Source organism: Cicer arietinum, chromosome 6, assembly GCF_000331145.2.
Source record: "Cicer arietinum cultivar CDC Frontier isolate Library 1 chromosome 6, Cicar.CDCFrontier_v2.0, whole genome shotgun sequence".
Taxonomy (NCBI): domain Eukaryota; kingdom Viridiplantae; phylum Streptophyta; class Magnoliopsida; order Fabales; family Fabaceae; genus Cicer; species Cicer arietinum.
In genome coordinates this window covers 55,639,048-55,656,724 of record NC_021165.2, presented here as the reverse complement: position 1 = coordinate 55,656,724, position 17,677 = coordinate 55,639,048, and the positions used below count along the sequence as shown (strand labels likewise).

Sequence of the window (17,677 nt, the reverse complement as noted above, 5' to 3'; positions counted from 1 at the left end):
ACACAATTTTATTTCAACCAATAGTAGTTTGCATTCTACACTACTGAAAAAAAATGGGACATAAATTAAAAAGTACAATTATCAAAATAAGCAACGGTCTGTATCCTTTTTTTTTAATGGACGGTCTGCATCCTTTTATCTTTCTACTTTTTCTCATCAAAATAACTACGTTGTCGAAGATGCAGCTACAAAGCTGTTAAAATAACAATGAAATATAATTAGTCAACAAGTCTTAATGTGTATGATAAATAACATTAAAATATTAGCTAATTTTTCAATTATATGTTAACCGCTGTCAATATTAACATATAGTTAATTTTACTAAATAGAATTTAAGATAAATAAATAAATATACATATATTTTTAAATATTCAAGAATGTTATTTTATATATTAGATAAAATCAAAACTTAATTAATTCGTAAATACAATTCAAATACTAAAAAATGATGAGGCTCAAATTTAAATTTGCAATACCGTTCTTTTTTGCACTTAAGCTATGTAAAATAGGGTAGAGTAGAACTAAATGGAATAAAAAGTCAGACTCTATTATTTGAATAATTTAAGATAAAATGAATATTTTAAAGATTAAAAATTAAAATAAAAAGAGATTTCATCTCAATTCTCCTTAATCGAAAGAGAACAAAAAATAACAATGACAGAGTATGTATAATATAAAAACCATTTATATTTCACTCAATTTTCTTTTATTTTATTTTTAGAAAATCAAATAACGAGACATAAATTTATTTAATTCCATTCTTTCTTGTTTGTCTGATATCATCAATTCAAACATAATTTTAATGTGTGAATTTCACAGATAGTGGAAAAAACCAAAACCCAACCAGGTGGGTTCAACCCAACTTCTAGCCCACATTTTGTGTTGGAATGATTACACTGACACAATATTTCCCGCTACTTACACTTTTATGGATTTTTATTTATAAATTATTTTTTAATATAAAATATGTGCCATTAATTACTTTGAGTATTTAATTAATCATTAACATATAAATAATTAATCACTTTTAAAATATATATTTCATTAATCACTATAATACTATAGTACAGTACTATTTTAATTACTAATGTTGATAATTTATATTTTAGAGAGTCCAATCTGTTCAAGTAACATTTCAGGGTTTCGCTCTAATTCCTATTCCTCTTCACTCTCTCTGTGAACCTGCGTAACTTCTCTTTCCAGAATGAAGCGTGCAAGAGACTCTAGCTCTTCTAGGGTTTCGCCAAGTCTTGAAGCAGGAATCATCAAGAAACTTCGGTTGGAGAATTTCATGTGCCATTCGAATCACGAAACTGAGTTCGGAAACCACGTTAATGTCATCACTGGACAGAATGGAAGTATGTGCTATTTTCCCTCTTTTATCGCATTCACATTACCACTCTATTTGTTTATTCTTGTGTTTGATGTTCGTGGCAATGTCGTGTTGATGTATATAAATTTTGGTAAGTTTATGTATCTAGCAACTCGAACGTGATTCTTATAGAGTTTTTATGTTTGGATGAAGTGTTTTGAGGAGAGAGACTTTTGAAGAGTTAAGTCTATATTTCATTTTTTTTTTTAAATTGAAAGAATAACATAGTATATAATCATATAACAGTTCATGCTTAATTCTTTTAAAAAAATATTTTATAGCTTCCTTATTCTAGAAAGAAAAATAAGCCCTTCCATCCTCTCTAAAATCCTCCATCCAAGCTTACCCAAAGGTTTTTCTTTATTTCATGGTTGGAGTGAAGTGCGCTGCCCTGTGGATAACAGTCCTAATAGAACTAACCCGTTGTTAGCATTATTTAGGATTAAAAAGTAATTTTGTGAGAGTGCAATTAGCATTGGAGCCCACTTAAGCTACCCGAGGTAAACTTTATTGGAGTTCTTAAAGGTTGAACCATTAGTTTAAGCATATGTTTGGCTACACGTCCAATTTTCCACGTTTGCGTGACTTTTCCACATTTATGTAGAAGCTTAGTTTTGTTACTTCTCTGAAATCACGGTAGATTTGGTTGTAGACGTGAGTTTGGTGCCTCAAACTCAAAACCAAACATAGGCTAAAAAGTGAGTTGATTAAGACGATGTGCATAGTGGGACCCAATGAAGCAAGCAACCCTTGGAACAAGTGTTCTACAAAGTGTTCATTAAGGACACAGTGTTTATGACATATGATTCTGCGATAAAATTGTTTTCTAATGAATCCATCTTGTTTGTTTGGCTCTGGTATTTGTAGGTGGTAAAAGTGCAATACTTACAGCATTGTGTGTTGCATTTGGTTGCCGAGCTAAAGGGACTCAAAGAGCATCTACTTTGAAGGATTTCATTAAAACTGGTTCTAGGTAAATGCCATTTGCTCTCTCTCTTTCCTCTCTTTGATTGGTGGGGTTTCTTCATCCATCATAGAGGGTTTCAAATGAATGCTGATGTTCTCATAAATATAAAGTGATTTATATTATGGATGAGTCAGGATATCTTGTTTTCCTCTCATGTCCTTTACCAAGACTACTTACTATTGTTGTTTTTATATTTGAAGAAAGAAGCTAACACAACTTCTGTTAGAATTCGTAATCTAAACAAACAAAATAATGTTTTTACATAGTTCTTTGTTCTATTGTCTTTCTCTAGTAATGCTGTCATCCATGTTGAAATTCAAAATGAAGGAGAGGATGCTTTCAAGCCTGAAATATATGGTGATGTTATCATTGTAGAACGAAGGATATCTGAATCCACAAGTTCTATTACATTGAAAGATCACCAAGGTGCGTTTTCTTGTGTTTGTAATTATTTTCAGTATTAAGTTGTTTATATTTATGTTTTTAATGACAAAAGAATAAATTTCATGAGATAAATGTCATTGGTTGGCCTATTTAAACAATGGAAAAGTAACAATGTTGTTTCTCTAGATTTAGCATTTTATTTTTGTAAGATATAATATGAAACCATCCTTGTGTCTTCACTTGAAGCTTTTAGGACAGTTAGTTCATGACATCTTACAAGAGCCTTTTTAATCTAATGGCCTAGTGTTTGATACCTGCTACCTTTATTCTTCTTAGAAAACCTTGAATTAGCACAAGGTAGGCGGGTTTGTGCATTATCTACTTTTCAAGCATAAAGGGGTCTTGAGTAAGGGGTGTGCGGGCATTTGGACGAGCTTTTCTGAAGCTTATTTGAGCCTATTTTATGAGCTAATCACTTTAGATGTGTTTGGTTAAGCTCGTGAATATAGCTTATATATCAATGGATCTGATATGTAGAGGCACATGATCACTTAATAGGAAGCTTTTGATCGTGGCTGCATATTTTGATCTAAAGGTTAATAAATGTTCCTCTCACTCGCATAAAATACTCATTCTCACAATCTCACTAGATATGACTCCTATATATATAAGCTTTAATGGGTTTATTTCCTTAAAGCCTCTAATAATAGCTTATGCAAATCAATTTAATTAAACTTATATTATGGCGTGATACTCTTCTTTACTAAGCACTTTATTGGTTAATTTGCTTACCCAAACATGGATAAGAACCATTCATGTGCCGTCACTTAACCATGGTTGTCAAACTCTCGAGCTAGCTCATAGAGTCTTGTCAAAGTGAAGTTAACTTGTATATGAAGTACTGATTTGTTTAAGATTTTGGGACTTTAGAATTGCATTTGACTAAAGAAGGGCAAATGAAACTTCCTTTAAAAGTACCATACTACTTCCATTTTTAAATATAAGACTCTCTTGATAAATTTCGTTTTCCCTTGTTTTTTTTGGTCTTAGAAGAGATTGTAAATTCCAGCATAATTAACTCACACAATTGTGAGGTATTGGGTTCAAGCCCGGGGCAAAACTTAACAATATCGATATTTGTCAGTTGAGCTAGGACTTCAGGACAATTTTGTGTTCCTTTTTATAAGACTTTTTTTTGACTTTCCAGCCGCATTAATTATTTCTTTACTAACATATCTGTAATTAATTTATATATTTTTTTTGCAACCAACAATATATACTGTTTTGAAAAAAAAAAACTATAATATTAACATGAACTAATTATCTCTCTTCAGAAGTAAATATGTAAAAACAATATCTATTGTCCAAAAAATTAATCCAACAATAAACTTTCCTAATTCCTGTAATTTTATCCATGAGGTCCTATATTTAGGGACGAAAGTACTACATATAAACTTTAATAGACTCGCATAGATTTGTGAGTTTAAGGACAATTGGACAAGTCTACAAATAATGATTTTTCCCCAGACATGCCTAAAATGACCGGGGTTCAATGTGTTTTTAACAAAAAAATGTAACAACTGAATTATCAGGCTTCACCGTGCTCTAAACATTGACCTTTCAGAATATTTAAATTTGTTATTGTGGTTTGCTTTATTACTAAGTTAGAATGTTGAATTCTATGCACATAGTATTTATTTATGTTTAAATCCTATAGTTTAAACATTTTGTATTAAGTCAACAATTGCAAGTCTATAGCTCAAGTTTGACACTTCCACTTAATGACTAGGGCCTGTTTGGATGGCTTATTTGAGTTTTATCTACTGACATAAACACTTGTGATTTTTAGCTAATTTTCATAAGCTATTCCGAATAGCTTATGAAAAAAACTTATAGCTTATTAGCTTATATAAAAAAAGTTTGACTTTATTTTACCTTGTGTTGTAAAAATAACTTATACATAAGTGCTTATGCTTAAGAGCTTATGCTATAAGCTTTTTAACCAAACAGGGCCTTTAGCTTTTGGAACTGTTGGTTTCTTCTGGTACATGCAATGTTGTTGACGGCGGAATATGCCGAAAGGCCAAAAATCCGCCATTTAAACACGCCATAGTGGGCATCCCTTCACAAATTGCCTATGGCAGTTGTGCAAAATCCGCCATACCTTTCCGCCATACCTTTCCACCATGGCCTTCATTTAACAACACTTGGATCAGTAGTTTATGGTGAGTGAATATCAAGTTGAGTAGGTTTAAAGGGGTTCAAAATATATATTTGTAAATTCTTGTAATTGCAGTGCAACATGTTGAATTTAACATTGATTGGTGGATTTCCTTGTACTCATATGATATATTCCCTTTTAATTAATTATTTTAATCTGCTTAAATTTGAAATAATTTATCTTTCTAATCCCTATGCAATTTTTTTTCTCTCATTTTTTTATGAAACTCTAATTCTTTATTGATCATGAATTTTGACTTTTTTGGGCTTATCACTAATTCATGAAGTCCATATATTGATTGTAAAAGAAAAGAAGTTATATTGATATTTTTTTGACAGCGAGGTCAATATTGATATTTCAATATAGTTGTGTTTCTAAATTAAATGTTGCAGTAATTTTAGCCACCCTCTCAATACTTTCCACAAATGATTGTCAAGAATGCAATACACACTTTACATTCTATATTTGATTTTGATGACAGGAAAGAAAGTTTTCAGTCGGAAAGCAGATCTTCAAGAAATCATTGAACATTTCAACGTAGGCTTTCTCTCCTCCATGGCATTGCTTTTTTAATTCTGAAATTTTTGCTCTGCTTTGCTTCTTGGTAACTTCTGAACATGGAAAAAATTATTAGTACTGATATGCATGGTTTCCAACCCTTCTTTCTAAAGATGGATGACTGGAAGAACTAACGAACATGCAATAAGTTAATGATTTATAATTTTTTGAGAAGTTTGGAAGGGCCTCTGTTGTGTATGTATGATTAAAAAGCAAGGTTTCTATCACTTTGTTCACCTACTAACCAATTAATCTTCGGCAGTGCCTTCTATTTCTTTTCCAATGGTTTCCTTTGTTCTTGCACCTATTGTTTAATCTTTTAATTTTTCAGATTGATGTGGAGAATCCATGTGTGATTATGAGTCAAGACAAAAGTAGAGAATTTTTGCATTCTGGGAATAACAAAGATAAATTTAAGGTGATCTCTTCATTTTGATGTATTCTGTTTTTGGTAAAGCTTCTCCAGAAGCTCTGCTAACGCTTAATTAAACAGTTCTTTTACAAGGCCACACTTCTTCAGCAAGTCAATGATCTTCTGGAAAGCATTTCCGTTGAAATAACTAATGCACGTAGAATAGTTGAAGAGTTAGAGACTGCAATAAGACCTATAGAGAAAGAGCTTAATGAGCTGCAGATTAAAATTAAAACAATGGAACATGTTGAACAAATTTCCATACAGGTCCAGCAGTTAAAAAAAAAACTTGCATGGTCATGGGTTTATGATGTGGACAAGAAACTTGAGGAACAAAATGTAAGGATTGAAAAGCTGAAGAATCGGGTTCCTACATGCCAAGCTAAGATTGATAAACAACTGGTATGTATGCCTACATTATCTTCTCATAGTGAAGTTTTCATTTGTCAACACAAAGTGAAGTTCTCTGCATGGTTCAAGAACGGGCACATGTATAGCAAATTGGGGGCATCTTCCCGCACAAAATTACGAGTCCTTAAAAAATATTGGTAGAAACTAAAAAACATTGTATATATCCAATGATGAATTTACTTCTGAAAGTAGCTTTAGTTGTGTGTGACAACTACAGTGGTTGAAAGTAGTTTCTCTGATAAGTTTCACGAAAATAAAATGTCCACCATATAGAAAATGAATTGTTGAATGATTGTTTGATTACATACGTTGTTACAAACCAATATTCTAAAATAGTAGAAAACTATTAGAAACACAAATGGTAGATGGAATCATGGAATACAAATTTTATTGATGATAATTAGAGATTACAGAGGGAAAGTGTTCCTTCTGTCCACAGAGCCTTGCTCCTACAGAGAGAATAACTCTATTCATAACTAACGCATATTTTACAAAAGATACCAATTCATAAAACTTCCCTCACTATTTGATAACTTCCCCATCATCAAAAGTAACTAACGTTCCTCATCCCTACTCCCTCTCTCTCTCTGCCAATTACCCTTTATTCCTTCTCACATATACTTTCCACTCCATAGGCCCATTAAACAATTGATGGCCCAATTGCCTAGCCTACTCTACGGTTCCTTGCATATTTAGAATAGATATAGATATTTTAATAGTGTTGAAAATTAAATAATCATACAATATTTTCAAAATAAGACACAGAGTGCAATTGTAATTTATAGATGTTGATGGGTCTTTAATTTATATAATTATATAATTTTTATAATTTCAATTTTTTTGCTTAATAATAATGATGTCATTATTTTAATTTTTATTGCTTATGCATTAATTAATATATTTTTATAAAAAATTGATAGTATATAATCTTTGCCCCCACTACTGTGCCCTTAACATGATTAACAAACCCGCACCGGCTATACAATAAAAGTTGGGAATTTGACGAGTGTGTGTTTATCATGCCCATTTTGATAAGAACTACCATTACCTGCTACATTAGAAACTTGTTAGGTTTATAATGGCAAAAATTTGTTTAATGCATTTCATGAGGGATATAATCAAAAGTATGTAATGAATCAAAATGCCTAAATTTTTAAGGTATTTGTATTTTCCCTATGTTACTTTTGTTACGTTACTTTTTGATTAAGATTATGCATGAAGTATTAGTTCTTCATAAAAATCTGCCTTTATAATGATATTTTTGCTTGCATTGGCATTTTGAGCTTTGATCCAAGCCATTACGATTTATCTTTGTGCAATATGTTTTATTTTCTTGAGTGAGTTTCCGTTATTTCATGATATAGTTTTTAGTGACACAAGGTCCCATTTACTTTTAAGAAAACATTTTCTGTTTTCATTTTTGTTCTTACTTTTAATTACAAAACTGTCACTTATTTTTTTTTGTTTCAGTGTTTCTTGTACAAATCTTTAAAACAGGAAACAGATTGAAAATGTGATCATTCTGAAATTAAAAGTGAAGAACAGGAAATGAGATACTTGCGTTTTTACTCCAATAGTTTGTCTTTATGGTGCCACCACCTTCATTACTACCACAAGGTTGTGGATGGTGGAGTTTCACATCCAACCTGCATTGCTTTTGGTCTTTCAATTAATATCGAACACTATTCCATGTTACTAAACAACAGTGCTGTAGAACTTTCTGTTTATCCTGTTATTACATGTGTTTGGCTTGAAGATGCTGTCTTTGTTCATTTCTGCAATAGATTGTTTATTATATGTAGACTCTAACATCTTTATCTGTCATTGCTATCATCACTCTTTCTTTTCTGCCTATGTTATATTCTGTATAGTTAAAAATTAGACTCTTATTTCGTTGCAGCATCAGCTTGAAAAATTAAGTGAAAGCTGCTCTAAGAAGAAAGCTGAAATTGCAAGTATGACGACATCACAAGTTAAGCAAATGAAGGAAAATTTAAGCCACTCTATGACTTTGGTATGTTGGCGTGGGGGGTTTTACTCCTACCTTTTGATAAATGCTTTCAAACAATATCTAGATGAAAATTTCATATTGCAATTGGGCAAGTCTTTTCAATTCTTTGCTTTTCCGGTTTTTATTATGCTTGTTGTTTACCCTTTTAACTTCTACCTTATACATGTCATTTAATTTAATCTATCAGAGTATCAGGCCAGGTTTACTTTCTATTCTATAATCACTATATTATGTTGTAGTGTTGAAAGAGAGTCTTCTGGAGATCTTAAAGTATCTTGATATTATTTTAGAGTATGTAGTTTATCTCATAAGATTAGTTTCAAATTTTAGAGTATCTTTGATTATCTCTGAAGATTAATTTCCATTTAATTCTTATCGTGATTTGTTTCTTGATTCCCTTATTTATATTGGATTAGGAGTCTTTTTTCCTATAAATAGAGGCTTGTGATTAGTTTGTTGTAACATCAAGTGATCAAGTTATTTCAAAGTCTTTATTATCTCTGGTCTTATTGTATAATTTTATTAAACTCATAACTTCAACAAGTTACTATGAAGACGAAAATTATGTAGATGAAGAGCAATGAATACAAAAATCACGAGTATCCTAATTCCTAATTACTTGGGCACTAATTATGTACATTCTAACACTCTCCCTGTATTTTGTAATCTCATGTGCACCTAACTTGTGTTATACGCACTCCGTTCCACAATGAGTGATCCATTTGATCATTTCACCCAAATTAAGAAAAAGTGCATAAATGAAAGAGAAAAAATAATAATTTTACTAAATTACCCTTATCAAATATTGGTGTATTCACCATTTGTCATAAATGAAAAGTAGAAGATATTGATTTGAGAGTGATGCAAGTAATATTAATTAGAGCGTATAATTGGAAAAAAGTGAGTAGTGTTTGGTTCTTCATTTTGGAAAAAAGTGAGTAATTGGAAAAAGTAGAAGATATTGATTTGAGAGTGATTGGTTCTTCATTTTGGTACGAATTCTTTTTACAAATGGGTTGCTCATTGTGGGTTGGAGGGAGTATAACTTATCCGATAACCTCTCTCATCTTGCTTGTCATTTGAATTGACAAAGAGAGATACTGTCTCCAGATAAAATTTTCTCTATAGAAGTGATGATTTATCTTAGAATAAATGCCCAATTAGTCACTCAAATTGGGCACTCGTATCAACTCAATCCCTCATTTTATCGATATTCCAGAATAGTCTTTGGCATATCAAAATATTGATCAATTTAGTCTACGTTAATTTCAGTAAGTCCCTCGATTTGGTCATGACTTTTGCCTAAGTGTACTAACACTTGTGCGGCTGCGTGTCACTTAACACAACAAATCACCACTCAAAAACACTTGCGTGGCCGTGTGTTGCTTATCATGACAAATCACCACTTAAAAGACTGAATTTAACACAGGAACTAGATCAATGTTTTAATAAGTCAAGAACTATTTTGGAATATTGATATTGTTGAAGTTGTGGGATTTTAGAAAAAAGAAGAAGAGAAAATAATAAGGGTTTGAATATTATTGATAAGAGTTTTATGCTAACTTGATTACAAAAGACTCAATACTAATCTCTATTTATAGAGAAAGATAGACTCAATCCTAAATCAGGAATAAATCAAAATAATAATGAGATATTCTAAGATATCTCTATGATTATAAATTGATCCTAGGGAATAACTCAAGATACTCTAATATAATATAATAGATATTATAAGATATTTTCTAATATTCTAACAGATATAATGAGGGACTAAGTTGATACAAGTGTCCAATTTGAAGGACCAACTAGAGTATTTACTCTTTATCTTAATGTGTTTGGCCGTGTACCGAAACATTTGATTTGAGGTGATATGTTATGCTGCATTCTTTCCATGAGTTTTCATTATGGTTAAATAGTAATTATAAAATCACGACTTTTCAAGTTCAATCTCTAAATAATTTAATTCACTTTTAATCCTTATTTTAAAAACCTTATACAAACAATGAATGCTTTTGTGCCTCAAAATAGTCCCTATAAAAAGCAAATAGAGAATAAAATTGAATGAAATTTATTGAGGGTCTGAACTTGAAAGGTTGTAATTTCTTAGACTAAAAAAAATTTAACCATTTTCACTATAATGCTTTTGGTTTTCATTGCACATACTAGTTGCTTTGGTTGCTAATGCATCCCCCCTCCTCTGCAAAAAATGAAGGCAAGGAAAGAAGAATTTGAACTTCAGCGTGACTGCAAAATCAGAACTAGTAACATACAGAAGATGGTACAACAACTCAAAAGGCTTGAACTACAAAGGCAAGATATTCACGAACAACATGTGAAAAATACCCAGGTTCGACAAGTCCCTATTATTGATACATTTAGTGTTGCGATATGATCTGAGTTACCTTTCCTTTTTTATTATATTTACTTACCTTGTTCCCTCGTTAGAGCAATTTTTTTCACACATGTATGCAATCAAATCTCACAATGTAGATATTTTGTGGACTAAAATAACAAAATGATTTTTTAGTGTGATTTGCTTAAATCAACGTGTAAAAAAGTTTTACACCATTATAACATAATTAATCTATTTTTTTTGATTTTCTCCACTTTTATTTTAAGATAATTTATTTCAATTGAAAGTTTAATTTTTATTTTTGAATTTACCTTAATAAAAATTATAAATAGCACAAATCATAAACTTACATATGTATGATTCGGGCAACTCTGGGACAATTCACTTGTTAATAGTTTAGCTGAGTGACTATGCTCATATTTGCATGTATTTTGTACTATCACAAAGATGTCTTCAATATTTTAGATAGCTTATGCAATACTACTCTGGAATGAAATATAAGTAAAAAGAGTAACTGAAAAGTTGATGTATCTGGTCTTAATTTTTAACCAGAAACATCAACTTTTCAGCTACCATTTATGTTTGATATTTCATTCTGGAGGGAGTATCTATTTTCACTTTCACCTTATCTTAGGCTATCATGAACGAGACCCCTCACAATCACACTTGATATTTCAATGCTGTCTTCTTATTTTATTTTACATATATATCCAAAGCTCTTATTTAACTTCCTTTCGACACTTGGTGTATGTGAACATCTTCACTCAGTCTTTTATTCGTCTTACTGTGCACCTTACTGCACCTAATAACTGCCTTTCTAACCTGTTGTATATACTATATACAGTAACTAAAGCTGCATTCAATTAGATTGCGTCTTTTTGCTTGACAATTTTTGCTTGCACCTAATCACTTGCATCTTTTTGTTAATAGATTAGAGCTTTCTTTTTTAAACTCAGTTATTCATATTTCTTCTCATTTGATGTTGCTTGTAACCTGTGATCCCCCCTGCTTTGTGATTTTTCCACAAAATTGTTGACAAAGTTAGGGATCCCATTAAGAGGTGGGAATAGGCCAAGTTGATTGACAGGGGCCTACGGCCTAGCCTATAGTATTTTTTTAAATAGACTAGCCTTTTTTGGAAGCCTATTTAGCTAAAAAGGTCAAACTTCGAGCCACTAAAAATCCTTTTAGGCCTACCAGGCCGACCTTCTTAAGTAAATATTAATTTTTTTATTAATTAATATTATTATTACATATTAGATTATGAACTTTATGTTAAATTATAAATTTATAAGTTTGCTAACTTTTTAGTAATTTAATCATATTAGTCTACATTAATTTTTGATATATTTAAATATGTCATTACTATAAAATAAAAATGAAGTATGATGTCATATAAAGTCAAATTATTTAAAATGTCATATTAAATCTAAAAAAAAACACTTAACTTTATTGACCTATTAGTTCATTAATCTATTCTAAGATATGTCGGATTACTTATTTAAAGATGTTAATATGATATAAGCTTTTAAATAATCTAATAGGCCATACTAGACTTTTATAAAGACCAAACTCAGGCCTTAAAAAAGCCAATGATATGCCACAAGCTAGACTTGGGCTTTGAATTTTTTGACAGGCCTTGCAAACCTAAGCTCGGCTTAGTCTATTCCCACCCATAAGTGGTCTCTTGGGATTCTTCCACAAAATTGCAGACAATGGTTTTCACATAGCCTTCTTCCATTAAATGGCAATATTTTTATACTGGATTTGTCCTGTTATACCCCTTGAATAGTGTGAGTAGCCTGTTCTTCAATTGCCATTTCAAGATGACTTGAGAAGTGAACGAACCACTGCCAAAATTAACCTCCATTTGCCGCCTAAACTACATCTACCGCCCAAACCCTTAAAGCCTTCAGTTTCCTTTTTCCTTTTTTTTTTTTTTTTTTTTTTCCCGCTGAATTCGTTTTTCCTGTTTTGATTCCAACAAAAAAATGGTTTCCAATATTATATTGAATGTTATTAAAAAATGCACCTCCTCTTGCCTTTTCTTTTATTAAATAATCATAATAACCATTTTCCAATAGGCAATAGACATAAATGTTTGATACATCATACATGTTCCAGGACTACATTTTGAAGAACGCACCACCTCTTCCATATCATTATCCTTTGTTAATTTTCTGTCTAATGTTCATTAAAAAAAAAATAAAATTATGTCTAATGTCTCTTAGTTCTCCTTTACAGTATTAATTGATTTTCCACTAGCGCCACTTCAGTTGTAAAAAATTTACCTGTTTCCAACACATCATAAATAAATGATGCCAATTCCACTTTATCTTCAATAACACATGTATCTTTCCTTAGGGTTAGGGTGTCAATTCCCATTTTCCATTCACCCTTTCATCTTCTCCAACCCCTTCTCTAACCTCCATTTATGTTGCCAATATCCTTCACCACCATTAACGTTCTTGGTGATATCTAAATGGTTTTAATTGTTCTATAACCAAAAATCATCACTTCTATTCAAACTGACTGTTGTATTGTTGGTAGTTAGCCAGACTGGCTAAATTATGCAAAATAAAGCTCTTCAAAAATTATGGAGCAATTAATAATTATGGTCGATCTATCAAGTATCAAGGGGTAATATTGTCTGCTTTGATGAGAAACCTTAAACTCTCTTACTCACCTGGTGAGATTTAGAATCTCCAAGCTACTATCTCCAAGCAACTAAGAAAGCCATTAAAAAATAAAATTAGATTGGTTTTCATGTATTGTTGTGACTTTTGCGAAAAAACAATGTATTTAGTTGTTCTGATGCCAAAAAGTTATACAGAGAGGTTGGAAGCTCCTTGAATATGACTAACGTAGTTGATATTTTTTATAAAAATATTTATCTCATTATTCTTTTTGAGGTTTCAAATGAATTTTTTTTCTCAATAATAATTAATATTACATATGCATAAATTATCCCGTGCATCACACGGGAATGCGTACTAGTTGACATTCAATGCATGATATGCAATTTTAGATGATTCCTTACATTTGGTTTGTTAAAAAGATATGACAATTTCATTTCAAATCTTGATTCTGCAAAAAGTTGGAGATGGCCTCATAGGGAGGATGGAATAGCCATTTATTATGGGCCAGAATGTTCCAATTATAGTTATTAATTATTGACCTACTGTTTAGAGTTACAGCATGCCTTTTCAGTTTTCTTTAATTGCTCTACTAATCACTATCTGTAATAAATTCGTTGATTGCTCCCTATAATTACTGACCGTACAACTTATCTTTAACTGACTGATTGTAAATATAGAAGCTGGGTTTTCAGGTCACACAAAATCATAATTTGTGTCTAATGGCATGCGATTTAATAGGTAAGGTGGTATGAGTGATAGCAGAAATTAAGAAAGGTTGTCTTAAAACTTATGGTCAGATCTTGAAAATTTTGCTATTTTGATTTGAAGAAAGTAAAAGACAAAATACTTTCATGTTTTATTATTACAGCCCTAAGCTGTTTATATAGGAAAAGAAATTGTAATAGTAAAACTGAGTAATAATGACAGAATAAAAATAAACATAATAATATAAAATAAAAGAGAATAAAATCTAATTTCTCTCGATTCTTCAACACCCCCTCTCAAGTTGGTGCATAGATATCTGTCATGCCCAACTTGGCGTATAAGTCGCTCAAAATTGGGTCTTGCCAAACTTTTTGTCAAGATATCAGCGATTTGCTGATTGGAAGTCACAAATGGCAGACATATAACTCCAGCATCAATTTTTTCTATTATGAAATGGCGGTCAATCTCAATATGCTTGGTTCTATCATGTTGTACAGGGTTGTGAGCTATACTTATTGCTGCTTTGCTATCACAGAACAATTTTAAGGGTGAGTCAACTTTCATTTTCAGTTCGTCCAAGAGTTTACGAATCCATAAAAGTTCACAGATTCTTTGAGCCATTGCTTTGAATTCAGCTTCTGCACTGCTTCGAGCAACAACCCCTTGTTTCTTACTCCCCTTGTTTCTTACTTCTCCAAGTTACTAAATTTCGCCAAACATAGGCACAATATCCAGTGGTGGATTTTTTATCAGTAATTGATCTTACCCAATCAGCATCTGTAAATATAGAGACTTCTCTGTCATTAGTTTTCTTGAAGCACAAACCCTTTCCAGGATTGGATTTTAAGTACCTTAAGATTCGATAAACTGCCTCCAAGTGTTCTTCATAGGGAGAATGCATGAATTGACTTACAACACTCACAGAGAAAGCGATGTCAGGTCTAGTGTGGGCTAGATAAATAAGTTTGCCGACTAACCTCTGGTATCTTCCAATCTCAACAGGAACACTGCCTTTCTCCCAAAGTTTAGCATTTAATTCCATAGGAGTATCTGCTGGTCTACACCCACTCATCCCAGTTTCTTCCAAGAGATCTAGGATGTATTTTCTTTGAGAAACAACAATTCCCTTCTTTGAGCGAGCAACTTCCATACCAAGAAAATATTTAAGCGCGCCTAAATCTTTGATCTCAAATTCTTTAGTCAAATTTTTCTTCAATCTTTCCATCTCAACAATGTCATCTCCTGTGAGAATAATATCATCTACATATACAATTAAAATTGAAATTTTACCAACATTAGAGAACTTCATGAACAGAGTATGGTCTGATTGTCCCTGCATATATCCTTGCCTTTTGACCGACTGAGTGAATTTTTCAAACCAAGCCCTTGGAGATTGCTTGAGACCATAAAGGGATTTTTGAAGTTTGCACACATTTGAACCAAATTTATCTTCAAAGCCAGGTGGGCCATCCATGTATACTTCCTCCTCCAAATCACCATTCAGAAAAGCATTCTTTACATCAAGTTGGTTAAGAGACCAATCTAAATTCACTGCCAAGGACAAGAGAACTCTAATAGTGTTTAATTTGGCAACGGGAGCAAAAGTCTCTGAGTAATCAATGCCATATGTCTGAGTAAACCCTTTAGCAACCAAGCGTGCCTTGTATCTTTCAACTGTGTTATCAAAATTATATTTCACAGAAAATACCCATTTACAGCCAACAATATTCTTTCCTGTAGGTAATGTCATGACTCTCCAAGTTTGATTCTTCTCAAGAGCTCTCGTCTCCTCAAGAACAACTTCCTTCCACTTTGAAATTTTTAGAGCCTCCTGTATATTTTTTGGAATTTCTACAGTAGACAACTTAGAGGTAAATGCAGCAAATGAAGAAGACAATTTTGAGTATGACACATAATTAGACAAAGGATATTTAGTGCATGATCTAATAGGTTTTCTAATTGCAATAGGAAGGTCTAAATCATGATACTCGACATGACTCTTAAGAATAGAAGAAGACTTACCTGTATCAAGATGATTTGTTGGATTATCTATTGGTTCAGAATCTTGGAAGGGTCGGAGAATGGGTCCTTCATTTCTCTGTTTATGGTTTCTTCTTTCAAAGACATTTCCCTTCCAAGTAGGGTCAATTGTAGTAAACCTGCTTTGTGTCTCTTTATCTGAGTCATTATGTTGTGGCATTTCAGGTGGTCCTTTATTATTATTGAGATCAAGAATTTTATCATTGTTATTTTCATTTGAAATTGTCGCCCCTGAATCTGTCGAAACCTCATTCATAAGTGGATTGAGTTTCAATATGGATTCTTGGGCATTTTCTTTTGGTGCATCAATATAAGTCTCAGAATTTTGTGACAACACTATATCACTTAAAGTAATGATGTTTTCAAAAGTAAAAGATGAATCTTCCTTAAAATTTCCCCCCTGAAGATGAATGTCACTAAAAAATGGTTGATTTTCAACAAAAGTAACATCCATGGTTACAAAAATTCTTTTTGATTTTGGTTCAAAACACTGATACCCCTTCTGAGTTGGAGAGTAACCGGTAAACACACATTTTATTGCTCGTGGATCGAGTTTGTCAAGGTGTTTATGTTCATGAACAAAAGCAGTGCAACCAAAAACTTTTAGTGGCAAATCAGCAGAGACACTAGTCAAAGGAAAATAATTTCGAAAAACATCAAGAGGTGTATGAAAATGTAAAACTTTAGATGGCATTCGATTTATTAAATATGATGCAGTTAAAACAGCTTCACCCCACAAATATTTTGGAACCTTATTTGCAAAGTAAAGCTCTAGCAACCTCAAGAAGATGCCTATTCTTTCTCTCTGCAATTCCATTTTGTTGGGGTGTATTAACACAAGAACTTTGATGAACAACCCCATTTGTTTGGTATTGAGTGTGCACCATTTTAAAGAAATTTTTGACAACCTGTCCAACTTCCGATTTTTCTTTCAATAAATAAACCCAACAAATTCTAGTATGATCATCAATAAAAGTTATAAACCATTTTTTATTAGAAAATGTGTTTATTCTATTAGGACCCCAAACATCACTATGAATAACTGCAAACGGTTTTGATTGTTTATATGGTTGTGTAGAAAAAGAAGAACGGTGATGTTTAGCAAATTCACAAGTTTCACAATGAAATAAAGATGGATCCTTCTTAGAAAATAATTTAGGAAACAAATGTTTCAAATACGGAAAACTAGGATGTCCTAACCGTAAATGCCATAACATAATATCATCATTATTAGAAGAAACAAAAATAGATTCAAAGCAGGTACTTGTTTTTTGTTGGTCTTTGAAGTCGAGTCCATTGTCAAGATAATAGAGTCCTCCACTCTCCTTAGCATTGCCAATCATCTTCCCCATGCTCAAATTCTTAAAAGTGCAATGAGAATGAAAGAAGTTAGCTTGACAATTTATATCCTTTGTTAATTTAGTAATGGATAATAGATTACATGATAAATTAGGAACATGTAAGACATCTTTTAAGGTTAACTTAGGTGACAGAATAACAGAACCTTTCCCTGCAATGGCTGAAAGAGAGCCATCTGCAATTTTAATTTTGTGGTTACCTGCACAAGGGCTATAAGAAGAAAATATACTCGACTCCCCAGTCAT

General features: G+C 31.9%; 1 protein-coding gene across 3 annotated transcripts in view; it reads left to right on the top strand.

The window, feature by feature from the left end:
• Nucleotides 1-1,096: 1,096 nt before the first annotated feature.
• The window catches only part of LOC101503376 (structural maintenance of chromosomes protein 6A-like), a 58,966-nt gene continuing 42,385 nt past the window's right edge, over nucleotides 1,097-17,677 (top strand). For all 3 annotated transcript variants that reach the window (XM_004514451.4, XM_027330518.2, XM_012719929.3), the window contains exons 1-8: nucleotides 1,097-1,358; nucleotides 2,240-2,345; nucleotides 2,632-2,765; nucleotides 5,426-5,481; nucleotides 5,834-5,920; nucleotides 5,996-6,316; nucleotides 8,226-8,339; nucleotides 10,549-10,683. In XM_004514451.4, the coding sequence (XP_004514508.1) occupies nucleotides 1,205-1,358; nucleotides 2,240-2,345; nucleotides 2,632-2,765; nucleotides 5,426-5,481; nucleotides 5,834-5,920; nucleotides 5,996-6,316; nucleotides 8,226-8,339; nucleotides 10,549-10,683 (1,107 nt within the window). In that variant the 5' untranslated portion in view covers nucleotides 1,097-1,204. The remainder of the gene's footprint in view (nucleotides 1,359-2,239; nucleotides 2,346-2,631; nucleotides 2,766-5,425; nucleotides 5,482-5,833; nucleotides 5,921-5,995; nucleotides 6,317-8,225; nucleotides 8,340-10,548; nucleotides 10,684-17,677) is intronic.